The following is a 19,820-nucleotide window of genomic DNA, read 5'->3' as shown; positions in this document are numbered from 1 at the left end:
CAAAAATCAATTTGTCTAAAATACATTTTAAAGTTAACATCTCATTTAATATCTGCCACAACATTTATAAACACAAACGTACACACAACAATGTTTTTTTTTTGAGGTGGGGGGATCAAAATGTTACTCAAATTATTGATCAATTTTTAATATAATGCTTAAAATAAGGTTTCCTTTTTAAACGTAATGCTGTAAGGTACATTTTCAGATTATTTAAGTCAGATGTAATTGCCCCACGCAGCTCTAGGAATTGGCATATTTTATTTTCCTGTTTTACATTCAAGCAGAGAAATCAAAATGTTTACTACTGCATTCAACTGTAGATCAAACAGAATGCTATATAACTGAATATAATAGCCGACAATAAACACTGTGTTCAGAACATGGTCTTGCATTTATGCCTTGTTTTTGCATAATATCATAATGAACATTTAATTTCATTGTTTGAAGTCTTGCAAAATGTAATTATCCTGTATTGCTTTTCAGGGTTTGTGCGCGCAGACATTTTACGGGCATCTACACTCCTGTAATCATGCTGCATTCAACATGAAGGTAAGTACCAAGCCCTGGTATCCAGGTACAGAGACCAGTTTCAAGTCAATGTGAAGAATTCCAATTTGCACCAGGTTAAATTGCTCCTTAGAGTAAGACTGGCCGTAACTCTATCTTGATTTGAAACAAGATTTTTGGTATGAGAATGGGCAGCTGCTTTTCACCGAAAAAAAACTGTACGGTCTAGATAATCCTTTCTCATTAGGCCAAAGTCATATTGGCCAAATCCCGTTTTAATTTCTCAGTATTTATTCACTGTAGAGAATGCAGCTTTTTTTCCAGATTGCAAAGAAATGGCACATGTGCAGTGCAAAGGGCAGATTAATAAAGTTTGCAGGGACCATTTTTTTCCTACATAACAGACCGCATGGAGACATTTTATAGTGACATTTTTTTAAAAGTTTGCCACTGACAAAATTGCAAATTTTACATTGAAACTGCATTGGGCAAAAAAAAGTTTGGACGTCCCTAGTTGTATCTATAGACAGCTGGGCTACCACTCAACAAATAACTGTTAACTTTACTTGTATGGGAGAAGTATTAATAGTGACCTAAATTTGTAAAAATATTGGGTTAATTGAGAAGGAAAGACCAGTGGCATAACTAGTAGTCACCCGGCCCCAGCAAATAAATCTATGTGGCACGCACAGCAACCACAACCTCCTCCCCAACTGCTCATGCCTACCCATTCCTGGCCACTGCAGGGATGCTTAGATTGCAGTAAGGAATTGGCTGGGAGGAGGAATTTCTATGCAGCAGACCCTGTGATCTGAGCCCCCCTGTCTCCCAGCACGCCCCCAATGTGGGGTTCACTTCCTCTATATTCATACACCTCTCCAGTGATTATAATCTCTTATTTTGACCTTGGGTTGGTACTTCCTCAGTCCAGGGTACTGTTTTAATGTGGGCCACGTTGCCCATGGGGTCTTTGCTGCAGCGTTGGGCTGTTCACATACTCAGTAGAAGGAAAATTCATCATTTCACTTCTGTTCTGATTTTACTCTACTACACATGCGCACAACCCATGGCAACCACAAGAGATCCATATTAATATGATTAATATGATATGATTATTAATCTTATTAATTGTAATAAACAACAAACCAATTGTCAAATAATGATTAAGCCTTTCCTTCAATTTATTAGAAGACACTTCCAGGACTGGCTATACAGAAGGTATTAAGTCACAAATCAGGGATGCTTAGTCTCCATTGATATGATAAATGAGGCCTAATGTCCTGTATGGAAACATTTTACATCATCATGAGTTATAATAATAGAGACACAGAGCCGGTAGTTGCTTATGGGCCTATTTGGGTGCTCCTGATGTTGGCACTTCTTCAGTTTAGGTGTGAGATAAAGCTCATCAACAGATCTTTGTCAACTATGTAAATCAGTGACATAATTAAGAATTTCTGAGCACCGCAGCAAACACTTTGGTATCCCATAATATCCTTATAGTTTACAGCAAGGGCTACATTATATTATGTATAATTTCGCTCTTTTGTATATAACTGTCCTAACTTTGTAACAGTTTGGGCTCTGTGACTATTTTTATGGGGAGATTTCTGTATTATATTGATAATCTTTGTATGAGAAGAGAAACAATGCCTGTGTTTTGGCAATCAACGACAGAGTTTCCTTTTTGCAGAAGTGTTACAAATGATAGAAAATGTTTTCCTTCTGTGATTTAGAGCTGATCTGTGCAGGGGAACTCGGCTAGTGCTGTGTTTTTTCCAAGCCAGACCATAATTGTTGGCCTGAAATGAAGGGGCTGTAAAATGACGAGACAGTTTGAACAAGTAAATTAGCATGGATAGGAATGCCACGGCTGTATCTATTATCCAGAGGGACAGAACAGGGGCTTTTGAATGTATAATTACAGTCATGTGAATTAATTCTGCACAGCAGGCAGGCTAGCTGGTTGATCCTTAATATAAATATGTTCATTTTCAAATCAACACAGCAGGTTATGCCTCATTTGGAGCTGCTGTGTCCTGCAGTATAAAGATGCACACTGAGTAGTGTTTGCCAGTTCACCCAGGAATATTTTGTAGCCTCAGCACCAGCCTAGTGGAAGTGATACAGATTGGCCAGCCTGTTGCTCATTTTAAATGGCTTGTTATCACAACTTTTACATTAAAATGAATGATTTATTTATAGTGTGATCCAACAGCAAAATCGTTTTTGGGCCCTCATGACTCAAATGTTTGCACACAATAGATTTTAACCGTGTTATTGGTTACTTGGGTAAGCAGAACATTTCAGGGGATTGATACCACCTGAAGTATAGGGATTACTATATACCCTCAACATGTTGTGCTTTATACCCATCCAATAAAATATCAAGCATCACAGCAGCATACAGCCTCCTCTGTTGCTTTTTTGCATTCATCACTGGTTCTGTGACCATAGTCACTATTACTGGGGATTCACTGTTCTGTCCCTCCATGTGATTCTTTATGCTCTATGTTACCAGAGCACCATGTACGAGTCGTGGAGTAATTAATTATATATTCATAGTGAAATTGTTGGATGCAGCATTAGTCATGTTTATAGTTGATCACTCAGTTACAGGGCAATCTAGTCTATTGAGATGTCAGGGCAGATAAGCAGAGGTATTTATTTAAAAAGGATGTTTGCATTATAATTAATATATTAATAGATTAGTATATCCATAGTAAAAAGTCAGATTAATAAAACTTGCTGTATTTTTCTCTTGAAGGTGTTTTGCTAGTCATCCAACTGGCTTTCTTAATTCAGAATTGAGAATTTTAATTCTGCACTGAGAAAGCCAGTTGGATAACTAATTGAAAATCTTATAAATACAGTCTAGTTTATCTGACTTATTACTATATGGTTATAATTAACATATCATACATTATAGGTGGCCCAATTTGAATCCTCAGTAGGTCAGTTTTTATTATTTTTAATGAATTTTGAATTATTACCAATTCTTCTCCCTATTTCTAATCCTCTGGTGTCACAAACCCCAGTAACCAGAATACAAATGTTATTGCTTATCTTTATAACCAGCCACTAAACTGCAATACAGATGATTAGAGATCTGAGGAGTACTCATATGGTGAACTGTGGGAACTCTATTTAATAAATACACCTCTGCCTATTAGCATTTATTCTTCCAAGAGGGGCTGCCATATTGATTTGCTATGCTGATTCATACTTAGCATTCCAACTGCAATTCACACTGGCTCTAATGCAAAGCTCTTATCTGACATTTTGTCGACCCATGCTGGAAGGGATTAAGCATGGCATACAACATGTAACTTGTGCTATTGCCCTAAAGGGAAATTAACTGCCTAAGGGGAGTCACCACTTTCTTTTTACTTAATGCTCAGAGTATAAAGATAAATGATTTTCTATGGCACATAACTGTCATTTAGTAACGTGGCCTCAAAATGTCGTCGGGCTCAGCACAATAAGCATTCTTTAGAGCTGCAGAATGGCTGGAAAACTCCTGATAATATAGCTGGAATTGTTGTCCCTTCAGTTTTAGTATTCCATACAATATCAAGCTATTGAAAAATTGTTTTGTCAAGATTCTGATGTTATGTTAGCAAAATACAGGTGCACCCCAATACTATCTAGTCATTAAAAGTCCTTTGCAGCCATGTGTTCCAGTGGGCAGATTTCTAGCAGGACAGAATCTTTGCATTATGAGGATATGAGGCATTTGCTATTGTAGCTGGGTATCTGCTGCATTTGCCAATCAAACACAAAACCAATGTGCCTTATACTGAGATTACCAGTACAGAAACACACCCATATAAATGTGCTTAATGAAGCGGCCCCTGGGAGCCACACATGCATTAGCTTCTGCAGGTCTGTATATAAGTAGCATGCACCCGTAGGCGCCTGTGAAACCCCCCCCCCCCCCCCTTGGTGTGCAAATTTCCCTCAAAGGCTACCGATCACTGGGGATTGGCGCATGGGAGATTTAAAAAGCAAGTCAAATCTCATGCATGTCCCCTGTACTTCAGACCCAATTTAGGTGCGGCATGCCGCCCCTAAAATCTTGCTGCCCTAGGCCCAGGCCTTTGTGGCTTTTACAAAACTCCAGCCTGAGCCTCTGAAGGATTATACAGGGTGCAACACCCAGGCCATATCATGAACCATCATAGATGCTCCTCTGCTTCAATTGCTGTTTTATCAATCCATCTAATATGTGAATCCATTTTGTTGCTGATTGAGGCTTGGCCTGCAAATGAAATTGCATCTCTGCACTGTAAGGCACTGTGTGCTTGCACAATTACTCCTCGCCTATTTAGAAGTGCCTTGCTATCTTGTTTATGTAGTAGCATCAGTAAAGCAGAGACTATCATGTGGAAAATGAGTGCGTATCAGAGCCCCATTCATGGTGTGACAGAATTGAATTTTGCTTTGTCCTATACATAGCCCAGCACAATAACTCAGCCCTCACTCTCCCAGTGTAATCAAATCAGTGAAATTACCTGAAGCCTCTACACTGCTGCTGATGATAGTGATTTCTCCATTATTCAGCGTATAATGGCTACTTCACTGACATAAATACAGAATGTTATTCAAACCTTTTTATTGCCATGTGGCTTTCTAGTAATAATCCAAACACACTGTTATTATTTAACTTACCAAAGTGACACCAGGGTAGGGATGTAGCGAACGTCGGAAAAAAAGTTCGCGAACATATTCGCGAACTTGCGCAAAAATGCGAGCGGTTCGCGAACGGTTCGCGAACCCCATAGACTTCAATGGGAAGGCGAACTTTAACATCTAGAAAAGACATTTCTGGCCAGAAAAATGATTTTAAAGTTGTTTAAAGGGTGCAACGACCTGGACAGTGGCATGCCAGAGGGGGATCAAGGGCAAAAATGTATCTGAAAAATCTGCCTGTGTGTGCTTGGAAGAGATAGTGTAGGGGGAGAGCTGTTAGTGATTTCAGGGACAGATGATAGTAAGCTTGCTGGCTAGTAATCTGCTTGATACTGCTCTGTATTGGAGGGACAGAAGTCTGCAGGGATTTGAGGGACATTTTAGCTTAGGTAGCTTTGCTGGCTAGTAATCTACTGTTCTCTTTAAACAACTGCCATACGTTGACCTTGTAGGCATTGTTTGGTGTTTTTTCTGGAGACGGTAATATTATGGATATTTAGACAGAATGGGAACAAGGTCACACAGCTCGATGGCGGGTTGAAGAAAACAGTGTGCAAATAATGCCTACAAGGCCAACGTATACACTACTACAGCGGTGGATACGGATTACGTAAAATATATGAATGCTGCTTGAAAAAAGTGACTCCGGTGTTTTTTCTGGAGACGGTAATATTATGGATATTTAGACAGAATGGGAACAAGGTCACACAGCTCGATGGCGGGTTGAAGAAAACAGTGTGCAAATAATGCCTACAAGGCCAACGTATACACTACTACAGCGGTGGATACGGATTACGTAAAATATATTATGGCTGCTTGAAAAAAGTGACTCCGGTGTTTTTTCTGGAGACGGTAATATTATGGATATTTAGACAGAATGTGAACAAGGTCACACAGCTCGATGGCGGGTTGAAGAAAACAGTGTGCAAATAATGCCTACAGGGCAAATAATGCCTAAAAGGTCAACTTATACACTACTACAGCGGTAGTAAAATAAAAAAAAGTAAAATAAAAAAAAAATGAATATTAAAAAAAAAAAATTAAAGTTGGTGCTGCTGAACTACTAGGAGCAGCAGATTAGCACACCAGTCCCACTCCCCAACACTGCTAGACTAATAGCACTGGGCTCTTATAGTAGTAGTAGTAGTAGTAGTAGTAAAACAACAAAAAAATAAATAAAAGCAGTCCTTACAAGGACTACTGTTATTGCAGCAGTCAGCAGATGAGATCAGAAGCAGGACAGCTGCCCACTGCAGCTACATACAGAGCACTGCAGTAGAAGGTAGATTACTAGCCAGCAAAGCTACCTAAGCTTAAATGTCCCTCAAACCCCTGCAGACTTCTGTCCCTCCAATAACAGAGCAGTATCAAAACGATTACTAGCCAGCAAACTTTCAACTGTCCCTGAAATCACTAACAGGCAGCAGCTCTCTCCCTACACTATCTCTTCAGCACACACAGGCAGAGTGAAAAAACGCTGCAGGGCTTCGGTTTTTATAGGGAAGGGGAGTGGTCCAGGGGAGAGCTTCCTGATTGGCTGCCATGTACCTGCTGGTCTGGGGTGAGAGGGCAAAAAAAAGCGCCAACAATGGCGAACCCAAAATGGCGAACGTCGCGCGACGTTCGCGAACTTCCGGCGAGCGCGAACACCCGATGTTCGCGCGAACAAGTTCGCCGGCGAACAGTTCGCGACATCTCTACACCAGGGATGTTATTTGAAATGCTATTATTGTAGCAGAGGTAGCCGCATCAGCTACCATCACAGCTCCAAGTTTACAATTTTCATGCATAAACACATTGCATATTGTTATTGATTATTGTCAAAAGATGCCCTTTGAGAGGTCATGGGTGTTGAGCTTGAAAGGGGAATACAGCTCTTTCATACAAATGAAAGTGATTAAATAGCTCAGCCAGCAAACCAATGGCCAGCAGCCACAAACACTATTAGGTTGGCTGTGCCAAATAAGTATTTTTTTGCCTCAAGTTCAAGTACCCCTTTAACAATAAATCTGAAGCCTCACAGCAAGGCCCAGTGACCCTGATAACCAGACAGTGTTGTTAGCCTCAAGCTGGAAAGAACCAGAATAGAAAGGCTAATAATTTTTTTAAAAATGCAAAAAAGTAATGAAGCTGAATTGAAAAGTTGCTTAGAATAGGCCCATCTATCGTTAATGTAAAGCAAAACTTTCCCTTTAATGAATGATGATGCTTTTGGAAATGTGTTGATGCTATTTTCAGTCAGGCCAGTTGAAACTATTTGGGGTCATGTTTCTCCCAAGTATCTTTGATCCCATTGATCAAAGGTATTTGCGTTGGAAGGTGCCCCTTGCATTTTGGAATTATCACCCTTGTCATCAATCTGTTACAATTACAGTGCAGTTGCATGCAGAGGAAACCTGGAGCTCCTGCCACCTACAGACCATGAAGTAACGCCATATTTTTCACAGTATGGGGTTTCTTTGCAGCCTGTGCCTGCTGGAACTCTCTAACTTCTGTGTCTGAATGATGCACATGTAAGGAAATGGCTGGGGGTTGGAAGGGGGGCATCTTCATGATTCCATTTTCTCCTCATGAATGGAGCACTTTATTCATGCAAGAAGTGCTCCAGACCTTCATCTGTGGGCAGTGGCGTAACTATAGAGGAAGCAGACACCACGCCTGCGGGGAGCCTGGGGAACAGTAGAGCCCAGACCATGGGGCCAGCTTCCTCTTAATTCTAATTATCATTACCTCCCCAGCTGCTCACCTACCTTTGACCGGAGACTCCTGGGCTGGCAGGGGCTGGAGAGAGCTGGCACTGGATATGGAGTAGGCGGGCGGGGTGCAGGAAGTAGGCTGCAGGGATCTGTGTAGAGATTGCCATGCGCTAGCACGCTCCGAAGACATTTTTTTTTGCAGGAGGGAAGGCTGATGCACATCAGTTATGCGACAGTCTGTGGGTGCTTTATGTGGGGCAGGGTGTAACGTTTGAAAAAAATGGCAGCTTGCCCACCAATGGTAAATTACTCCATTATTCTCATTAGGAAAGACAGTTATGTAAAAGATTATGAATCGGGACCCACCTTTTTCTGGTGCTAAGATCTAGGATTACACTTTAGGTTACTCAGGGCAATCTCTGTTACCCAGAGGCACTTCTTAGTCTGCTACTGTATACCTGCAACTGGGCTTTCTGCGCTGGAAGTGTTTAAAACTCTTGTTTGATGATCAGGAACTTGAATCTTAATCTTAATAGGGGAATCCTTTGTTGCCCCTGGTTTCTACCCTTACGTTGTGGCAGATACAGCACTATTGCTGGCAGTCCGTTATACCTGGGAAATTTTTATGCAGTATAAAGAATTGGGGGAGGTAAAAAAACTACTACATAAATGTTTAGTAGATCCTCCTAATGAGGGCCTTGTGATGCTCCACTGGGAACCCGCTAGAATATAAAATACTAACACAATTATATAAAGTATAAAAATAAGCTTTATATGAGAATAAAAGGTTAACCATTCCTCACAGACTCTATTTACTGTTTCATATGAGTTTTTTAAAGACTTGTAAAATATGTGGCATTTGAGGCTGCAATGTTGAAGTTTTTGCACGAGGAACACTAATAAAGTCACATCACACCATTATACCAGTAATACTGTAATTTGTTGAGAAAATAATGCAGCTCCAAAGCATAGAACAAAGAATAAATGGGGTTGTAAAGGTCCAGCTGTACAGCCTTTCTAGTGATTGCTTAAAGAACCAGAAACACCATAAAATGAAAATTATTCATTTGAATTGACATACCAATTATTTCTATTGTGCACATATAAAAATTACTTTCTTTGAAGCCCTAGCCCTGGTTTGTATTACAGTGTGTTTGATATCCGCTCTGATGTCTTCAGCCATCATTGTACCTCTTGGTCTATTGTGTTCAACGGAGCTTACCATACGACATAGTCATGAGCATCGTCAAAAACCCTGCAAAATGACTTCCAAATAAAAATATTATCTGCAATTTACTAAGCATGGCATTGAACTAATTACTAATGTGTTAAGCTTCTATTCATTGCCTATTGTTATATGGCTCTGTACGTTTAAGGCCTGATTTAAGATTGCTTGAGCTTTTGGGCTTGAGCATTTGGGTCCAAAAACCATGCATGTGTTCCTAAACTCGCACATGGTTTCTTCTTTCAAAAACCTTGGCTTCCTGCCAAACTGGGTTTTTTTATTTTTTCCAGCAGGTTTTAGGTGCTCAGCTTTTTATTTTTTCTGAAAACTTGCTTCGGGGAAAAAATCCACTCAGCCGGAAGCCAAGGTATTCAAAAGAAGAAACCACAAGGGAGTTTTGGAACTCTCTCATGGTTTTGGACCCAAATGCCTGAAGGCTCAAGCATTCTTAAATTAGCCTTTACAGAGAAGTCTTGCAGAGAACTAGAGAATTTTCCAGTGGAGCCAGAGACCCTCATGGGCCCCAAAGCAGGAAAATATCAGACCCTTTTTATTACTGCTATGGTGCAACTATATATAATTTAGCAATTTCTTTATCTTAACTTTTGTGAGTGTGGCCTCTAAAGTTTAGGTTCTCTGGTGGGCCCTAGAAGGGTTCGTCTGGCACAATCCTACCGCATATATTTTCAGGAAAGAGGGAAAAGGACAGCAGGGGTCCAGACAGCATTCCCTCCGTACTTCCCTTGTAAAGAAGTTTTGGAGATGCCTGACCCTCATGAGCTCTGCCTGTGCAGGACCACTGCCTGGTCTGGATATGAGAGCCCACTCTTTCTGCTGCCTTGGATCTCCAGGTCTGCCCCCTCTCCATCATATTTGAGCAGCTGCAGGAACAAGGTGGGATGGGAATTTGAGACTGAGGGAATAAATGAAGTTGTGGCTGGGAGTTTTACACAAGTCATGTACATGTGCTGCCATTAAGTTACACCTACCTCAGTGGTAATCCTGTTAGCAGCACCTGCAAATACAGAGGCACAAAAACATGGGCTTTGTGGGTTTTTTTTTTTTTTACCTTGTTGTATGTCATTAAATGAAGATGCGATTGAGTGTTTTATTTGTTGCTGTTGTGGCTATTTTAACTGCGGCTTCAAGCGACCATCCCCAGCTGAAGATTGGGAGATTTAGTTTTACAATTGCAATAACACGGGACATCTCTGTCATAAAACTTAAAGGAAAAAAATAGCAAGAACCTTTTGTTTACCATCCTTGGTAGATTGGTACAGTGTCAGCTCTGATTTAACATCGCCAATAACATCAATATATGATGTCAGTTCTTATATATTACCTTGCCTGGCTTGAGGCAGGAGTCATGCTTTGAGGCTGGTGTTCTGCATGGTTAAATAAGGCAGCAGAGCATGCTAGTGAGCCAAAGAAGAAAAGCAATGAAGGCTGATGGCACAGCTACTAGAATACAAACCTTATCAGTGATGGATAGAGCTTGGGTGACTGGTGTCCCTCGCAGGACAATTAGATATTGATAGATTGCCACTAACTACTCATTATAAGCCTGCAGATGCAGTAGAATTACATAAGTAGCTGTGCTGATATAAAACAGCACTTTCTATTGGGAAGATAAGGGGATCACTTACTGAGTTCAAATTCTGTAGTAAAGTATTATTTTACCTATCATTTAGTTGCTAAGGACCATTTCATTTTATGAAAGCTTAATATACCTGCTGCAATGTCATGTTGTACTTAATGGTTGTCCAATATGCACTGATTTGGAGAAAAGGGTCCTTATTTACTAACTGGAGCTAAGGGCAAACACAATGCTGCAACTAAAAGTGTTTGCATACCCTACCCCCAGAATTCCAGTTGAATTTTGTCTACTGCAAAATGTTTCTCATGGAAGGGGAAGGGGGCATGGGTGTCCTCTCACATGTCTCTGACTGAGCCTGGGCACAGTGATCAAAATGAACCTTCAATGCCTGCTCATTGGCAGATGCAAAGGAGCATTTACTACTACATGAAATGTGCAAAGCCTAATTTCAGATGCAATGCAACATGTTTTTTGTACCTGTAATGCAGCGTTTGTCCATCCTAATTGTAGGTGCAAGGGGGAGATGCACCTGACAAAGTCCTGTCCCATGTGTCAAAATGTGCACAGTTGAGTGGATAGTGTCATTTTCAACCTACAAAAAGACTTGTGTCTTTATGGTGTTTTAATGATTGCACATTTTCAATATTTTGCACCAAGGTCACCATCATGGGGTACAGGGTGTTCTGTTATCAGGAGTCCAGTCATATTTTGGGGTAGAGGTGATAGAGTACCACAAACTTATCACTGGGCAAGGGCCCTCTTTACCAGGTGTGTAGGGTTTAAATTTAGTTCAAACTCCGCTCAGCTCCTGAGGTAGATGAAACTGTCTCTGGTGCAGCTTGTTGGTGGGGAAAGTGAGTTAGTGACTGGCAAAAGAACGTGAACAAGCATGTGACCAGTGGCTAGGGTTGCCTGTGGGGGGGGGGGGTTGTTTAAATTAATTTATAATATTAACCCCAAATGAACTTACGTATTAGCACAAAAAGTACACAATGGTATTATTTGTAACTATTTAAATTGCAGTGAATATTTTATTATGCTATAAATATGCAACTTTGCAATTGGTTTTCATTATTTAATTTTTATAGTTTTTGAATTATTTGTCTTCCTCTTCTGACACTTTCCAGCTTTCCTCATATTAAAAATTAATTTGAAGATGACCTACCCCTTTAATGAATGCTGTGGACTATCTCTTACATAAACATTTCAGAAGTGGAATGACTAGCTGTTGGGCCCCTAAACTTGGGGAACAATACATTTTCTATAAAAAAAAAAAATATATTGCAGCTGTTTATCAGTCAAAGTCCCAGTGGGCTCCCTCCCAGGGCCCCCAGCAGTTGTAGGGTCTGATTTCGCTATAGTGTTTCCTCTATCGTTACTCCCCTACTTTGCAAAAAAATGATTTGTAAGTTTCTATCACAGTAGATGTGGTTGAAAAATAGTCCACATCTATCAAGTTTAACCTTTTGTGTAGCACATATAAGGGATGTGGCCAAAAATCTGGTTACTACTCACTTTTGTTGGTAATTCATAGGAGGACCCCCGGTACAAGTAACTTGTCTGGTGCCTCAAGATGGCAGATGCCGGCCCTGATTTGCACAGCTGGAGTTGAATGTACTAATAGTAATGCAGGATAATATGTTCACAATTGATATGTCTGGTGTCTGGAAAGACCATGCCACCACCTGACCTGATCTGGGGAATGGCAAAGCAGATAGTGTGGTGTGTGGGCACAGTACAGTATGCACACAATCAGTACATCACTACAAGAGATTCAATACAGGAAGAACATAACCACATAACCTACATGATTGCCCATTTAGAAAATGTTTGCAGTCAATATTATGGTATACATTTCATTTGTTTATCAAAATATATATAAAGCAAATACGCGTAAATAAAAAAAATGTGTAATTCAAAAATTGTGATGGGGGTTGGTGGTATCTTTTACATCGTTATTAGGACATTAATTCCTGGAGTGCTTTCATTAATAACAAGCACTACCGTAACTTTAAGTGGAATCAATGTAAGAACATACGTGTTTACACTTCTAAGTCTGCAATGGATTAAATGTGCATAAAGCTCCCATGTGTGCGGGGAATGCAATTGATGCTCGTGACTATTAACTATACTAGCAAAGCTTATTAGTATTCACACACCCGTCCTGCATCTCAGCACTTTTAAATTACTAGGTATTTTTATAACTTAATTATCAAGTGACTCATTAAGTGGATCTTTAAATCTAGAACAAAATTGTTTCCTTTAAATCCCCGTGTAGTTTTGCATTTTCTGCTATTATTCATGGTGTCTCAGCCTATGGCCATTTATTTTGAATCGCTAACAGGGTGTTTTATTCAGCACCTTCCATTTAGATAACAAACAAATAGATCTATTTAAAGAAGCCTTATTGGACGCAGGTTTTGGTGCCATCATTAGTTTGCTCGCACAGTATATATAGGTGCAAGGGTTTGTTATCTCATTTGTCTCATTTTGTGAGGAGCAACCCGTTCTCTGCAGAGGGACATCAGTTCATTTTCAGGAGCAGGATATGAAGCTGCAGGGGTTTTAAAAACCGGGTTACATATAAAAGGGGGAATAAAGAGTAAAAATATTTACAAATTATTCAATAGGAATCGTGGATGTACATAGAAACTTGGTAAGTGCAGATAAATATATCAAAGGGGTGTCCTTTTTCTTGGTAAGTTTAGCCTTCTTCTGTTCCATCAATGCACCTGGCCAGAATGCATATGCTTAATGCTTTTCATTGCCCTGTGTGCAGATTTGTTTGAAGTATGGCAAGAATGATCACATATAGCTCCATGGGTCCTTTTAGAAGCTTGCTTAAGTCTTTAGTATCATATTGCTTCCCAACCCTATGATTAAATACATTTAGTTTCCCCAGTTAGAGTCATATACAAATATCAAGCAGAATTTTTCAGGCAGAGTGTAGACAATTTACATCCAGAGGGTACAATTAGAATGAATAGCAATAATCAAAAGTATTAAATTCACCATAAAGTACTGGGGATAAACATTTCCCCCAGTATGACCATTACTGGGCATGTAGCTAAGGTGTAACTGTGCACAAGAGAACATGCATATGTATATCATTTTCTTAATGTTTCATTAAATCTGTTATTCTCCTGTCACCCACGGGCCAGTCAAAATCATTGTTGAACTGGCCCACTGGGATATCAGAAAATCTTCTAGTGGGCCTTCCTGCTTAGTCGACAATTTGCCATGCTTTTCTATATTATGACTGTTTCCCATTTCTATATGTGAACAAAGAGAAGAAATAAAAGTGGGACAGATAATAATAAGGATAGTAAGGAGAATAGTAAGAAGTGATGAAAAAGAATAGAGTAGTTGAGTAAAAAGAGAAGAAAAATAGTGAATAGATAATAATAATAAGGATAGTAAGTAGAATAGTAAGAAGTGATGAAAAAGAATAGAGTAGTTGAGTAAAAAGAGAAGAAAAATAGTTTGGAGAGTGGATCTATTGTCTAAGGTTTTCTGGTGGGCCCCTGGCACCCCAGTCTGACACTAGTCAAAGAACTGCCACAGGACACAGAACATCAGGAAAAATGCCTTTATCTTCTAGGGGGTACCTTAAAGCCAGTGATAGAGTCTGAACACATTGAGATTGCATTCTAAAGGCATGGGCCAATTTGTGAGAAGGCATGTAAATACAAGGAGGGCTTCTGCAGGGGAAGGACTGAATATAAAGCATTCTTAGGTACCAGTGATGAGCAACATTGTAGTAATTCATTAAAGCCGAATCATTGGGGAGGCCTACATGATAAATAAATACCCTTAATGCTTCTGACTCATGGATATATAATATGTTAACATGACATGGGCAGTGCCAAATACCTAGCCTTCTTTCCAAACTACCAGCCTAGAAATAATTATCACTTACTGCTTGTGCTTCATTGGAATTTATTTTGGCCATGGAATTATTACATGACATGAGCAAGAATAACAAGAATATTAACTTAATAATGATAATAGTAATACTTAGAAGCTCTAAAGTCCCTGGCAATGGACCAAACTAGGTGCATGACAATAGTACCAGGCCACCAACCTCTTGTGCCCTCCAGCATGGTGGATAAGCAGGATTGCATGCTTTAACCAAGGTATCTCTGTGTAACATAACACCTCCCAGAGACCCATCGCTCTTAACAGAGGAAACAGCAAGACTATTTTTCTCTGAATAAATTGGGACTTGCTAAACTCGGCACTGCCAACAAACTATCTCCATTGCCAGGGACCCACTACACGTTTCCTTTAAACCCCTACCTGACCATGGTCCCTGAATACTCACCTTTCTGGGTCATCTTAACCTGTATCCCACTAACCCCAGCTACAATCTTGACAACTAACTCAAAATGTAACCAACGGGAGGACGGATGGGACTCCTTTTTCTTTCTCTAAAATGGACAGCATCCCTAACTGCTCAAATTACCTATACTCTTTCCTCCAGTGCTACCAGTGAACCTTCAATCAGCAATAGCTGTTCCGGATTTCCCTTTCCCTTCACCAAAGTTCACCTCACTTTGCACATCTCCATATTTACTAAAAATCCCAAATTCAAAAAGTGAAAATAAGCATGGAAAGAGCAATGTTTATTATGATAAAATAGTGGATTTGTGCTTCTTCGCCTGAGTGAAAACGGCAAAAAAGTTCTCTAGCACTGACGTTTTTCGCTTGTGAATTGTTTTATTCGGCTTTTAGTAAACTGCCAATATCACTGCAAATTGTAATTTTTGTGAATTTTTGCCAAGAAAACACAATTCCCTCATTCGTAAATCTGCTCCAATGAATCAGTGAATCATGGTGCCTTTAGCTTTGAAAATTTACCATTTAAGATTACATATTGTAGCCTTCCAAAACAGAGCCATGGATAAGTTTTATATCAAACATATTGTTTATGTGAATGGTTAACTCGCTCACATACAGTATATATGATTATAAAAATCTGACAGTCTCTCCAACATTACCATTAAATTGAATTCAATGCACCAAATCCAGTGATGGAGCTATCTCAGATAATACAATGTAAATTTCAGTTAATCTTGGATAAATTCTAATAAATATGAAGCTCAGTATGACTGTTCCCAAGGAAGAGCTTCCTTTTTGCTTAGCAAATCATGTCTGCCTATTTGATTAGATTAAAATGTGCCTCTATTTGCATGAACATTGACTCTACATAAACATTATAAAATTAAATCTGATAAAGAAATGCAGATGCTAGTCACAGGCCAGAGGATTATACACTTCTACAAAATTAAAACGGCCAACTGAATACCAATTATTATAGCCCATGTTGATTAAACTGGTGACTAAATGTTATTTCAAACTATAGACGCACTGACCATCCTGCTTTACAGGGAACTGGTATGACATAGTTCAGATTATTAACCGGAAATCATCATGTTCAGTTATTCTTGATGTGTTTTATAATAGCATACAAATTGTATATGTTTATCAGTACATACATAACACCAAGGGCCTTATTTATCAAAATCCGAAATTTACTAGATTACTAAATTTAAACTAGAATCCACAACTGGACCTTATTTATAATTTAAAAGAGCAGGATTTTTTCTGATCAGATAAAACTCGATAAAAAAAACAAATGTAAATCCAAATCATACAATTTTATTCAGATTTTTTACAAATCACTTGATTTTTTTCTAGCTTTTTCCTGAAAAATCCAAATTTTTCCTGAATAGCCGGATTTTCGGGCCAATTCCAGTGCAGACCACATAAACTGTCAAATAGTATAGGGACCTGTCTAAAATGGAGTAATTTCAAATTCTGACTGTTTCCATCCTCAGGGTATAATAACTCTAGAAAAATTTGAGGTTTTTTTCTACTAAAAATTTGAATTTTTTAGTTAAACTCTAATTTTTTTAGTTTGTTTCAACTTTCATAAATAACCCCCTAAAAGTTTCAAAATGCTTACACAGTTTCCATTGTTGCCTAACGCCGCACTAATTAAACAGTATGATTAACTTATCAGAAAATTAACCAGAAGCATATTCACACTAGTCCACCTACCAGCCTTAGTAATGTAATGATTGTTAAATATTGCTAAGTAAAACTCACTCTAGAGCAAGCTCACCAGCTCTAATCCAGACCACTATTCTGGCACATGTATGGGGGTCTGACTTGGAATAGAATAGCACCATGCTACCATAGTGGTCTAAAGGCCAACTGATTGGGCCAGCAGAAAAAGGCCAACAGAAAAAGGCCAACTGATTGGGCCAGCAGAATATGGAAAAATCATTTTATTTACATTGTTGAGCTCTTTGTATTGTTAAGCTCTTTGTATTTTGTATATAGTTTCCACACAGTTGCTTATTCTCCTTCAGTTGCCACATTTTTGCTGTGACAGATGCTCACAAACTGAAATAAATAGCAAGTGTAAGAAACTAATTTGCAGAGAAGAAGAAAAGTCATAGCGATTTGAATTTATAGTAGACGTAAAGGGTAATTCAGGTTGAAAAAAGGGTGTTGTTTTCCCGTTCTGGGGTTATATTCATTGCACCAAGTATGAGTTTTATTCCCCTATATAGCACAAGAAAGAGGTATTGCAAGACATAGCCACATGCTATTTCTGTTAGAAAATGTGCACATTATATAAAAAAATGTTGAGCTGCAGTGTGGAATGCCACATTACCCAGAGGATCCACTCTTGCAAAATGAATTCTCGCCCCAAGTGCAACTGAAGGCAGAGGCAATAACTGGGTATGGTTTTTGAGTGCTGACTTATTGTATTTACAAAAAAAAAACAAAAAAACAGAAGCTTCCTTCCTTCAGTGAGGTAGAGAATTGGAGAAGTCTTATAAATACAGGATTATTGATCTGTGCATCTAAAGAAGGCAGCTTTCGTGTTTGGAACAGAGAGATTTAGAGCCGCTGGACAGTCAGCATTAGGGTGCACCCACTGTACATTTTTCTTCTATCCCATTACTTGTGCATGTTGAGAATCAAAATCAGCCAGTGCCAATCAGATCTCAGAAAAGGATTATATACTCGATTCTGTTTTATTTAAGTGCTCTCAGGGCAACAGAGCATTGCATCTTGGGAACACGTTTGTCTTCCTCCATGTTGTTGTTGCTGCTCAGGGTTTGTGCATTGAGGCAACAAATGAACCTATTTTTTTTTAAGCCACAGTATATCAGTAAAGCATAAGATTTATCCTTGCTATATTCTAAACTTCATCAGGTGACATTTTTATAGCATTGTCATTATTCCTTCATTTATTTTAACTTTGGCAAATTTACAACAGTTCTAAATATAAATAAATAATCATGCAATGTTAATTATTAAGTAGGAGATTTGGGACTCTCACGAGTACACGGCTGTGCCAGGGAAATGTGTGACTTCTGGGGAATTTGGCATGTCTATAAATAGAGCCGTGCTGGAATTCTGACATGTGCCAAGTACTGCTGCATTGCAGTCAAACATGGTCCATTTGGACACCTAACAATACACAAACCTCTATGGTTAACATATTTGTAAGACCGATAGTTTGGTTTTTTTTCCCCCAGTAAGCAGAATAATATTCTGAGAAAATAATGTACATATCCCTCAATTTGAATGCATTAGCTGTCTTGTGAGTTGTGATTCCCTGTACTTTGTGAAAGGATAGTGGCTGGATTTTATTTTATCAGGTGAATTACATGCTACACCTACATTTAGATGATGGCCACAGGGCCCTTTTATATTGCCTAAAAAAAACAAATTGCCTAGTTTTGACTTTAAAGTAAGTGGAAGCAAGCAGGGGTGATTCTATTTGCTTTCCAACCACCCCTAAAGCAAACAGCCAGCAGTCCGCAAATGTGTACGAGGGACTGGGCCCCTTCTCCTACTTCAGGCTTATTAAGGCTCTGAGCAACATCCGCATGCACATGTACTTTGTGACTGAATTGCCTCAACAGGGTACAGTGTGGTTGCTCCAAAGACCTCCATTGTGAGAAGCAGTTCTGTTTTCTCAGGGGACTTTCTCTGGCACTAAAAATCTAGCCAGCAGACCATTATCATCCTAAGACTTCAGTCCAACCCTAAATTGCAGGAACCCCATTCCTCCTTAGATCTTATTCTAATCTGATTTTTTGGCACCCAACATGAATGGTTCAGAGTAGAGTGCAATTAAATTGTCCCCCAACTGTGGGCACATTGACTCAAATTGTCCCAAGTGTGGCCACATTAACTCAAACTTGGACTGGACTTTATTTGGTTGTATTCTTGTTTTTTGTATCATGCACAGTACTAGTATTCACTATCACTAAGTCTGCAAACCACGTGTTTCTTTCTTTCTCACCTCAGTCCTTATACTATCTGTACATGTTACGTTACTTGCATGGCACTGTGTTTAGTGGGCTCTCATTAGGGTTTACATGTGATTCCTTTCATTTGCATTGAGTCTGACTCAGCTTCCTGATAGACAAATTTAATAAACCACATCAGTTTCGATCCATAAAATGCAATATCTAACATTGTCCAATAATAAGTGGCAGAGAGCCCTGTATGTAATCATGAAGAGCCTCAGAAAGCAAATAGGAATTTTTAGCAGAGGCCCAGTTGCCTGTTTTGTTGCCTGTTTTGGATCTTTCTCTCATCATGAAGAGTAGTTTTGTGATTTTTCTTATGCATGATTTTGTGAATTTTCTACTGTTTCAACAAGAGCAAAATATATAAACAGACAGGGATTCTGAAAAAAATCCTGACATAAGCAAGGAGTCACATGACTTAAAAGGTTTGAATCTGATTCGACTGAGCGCTAAATATTTGGAATTGGACACATCTTGAATTTGGTGTAGCCCTTGTTATCTAAACAGCACTTTAGCAGTTACCTGTCTTCTGATAAAACTGTGAGCCACATAGGCACCAAGTGCTTTTATCAGTCCTAATTATTGCACACTAATTGAATGCTGAAGTAAAAGTGGGAAAGGGAATCATTTCGTTTGTTCTGTATTTAAGCACAAGGTACTTAATGTGCCATTTACAGTTCTTCATTGTTATGTCTTTTGTTTTCCAGCCTTTCTCTCCACTTATTAATTACTTTTTATATAATTGTACTTTATATAAT

The 19,820-nt window shown here is 39.1% G+C and overlaps 1 protein-coding gene across 4 annotated transcripts in view; it reads left to right on the top strand.

Moving 5' to 3' along the window:
* LOC108701857 (sperm-associated antigen 16 protein) overlaps positions 1-19,820 on the top strand; it is a 474,505-nt gene that overhangs the window by 315,750 nt on the left and 138,935 nt on the right. For all 4 annotated transcript variants that reach the window (XM_041576877.1, XM_041576879.1, XM_041576876.1 and 1 more), the window contains one exon: positions 487-552. In XM_041576877.1, the coding sequence (XP_041432811.1) occupies positions 487-552 (66 nt within the window). The remainder of the gene's footprint in view (positions 1-486; positions 553-19,820) is intronic.

This window comes from Xenopus laevis, chromosome 9_10L (genome assembly GCF_017654675.1).
Source record: "Xenopus laevis strain J_2021 chromosome 9_10L, Xenopus_laevis_v10.1, whole genome shotgun sequence".
In the NCBI taxonomy this organism is placed as follows: domain Eukaryota; kingdom Metazoa; phylum Chordata; class Amphibia; order Anura; family Pipidae; genus Xenopus; species Xenopus laevis.
The sequence above is the reverse complement of the archived record's forward strand: the minus strand, read 5'-3'. Positions and strand labels throughout refer to the sequence as shown.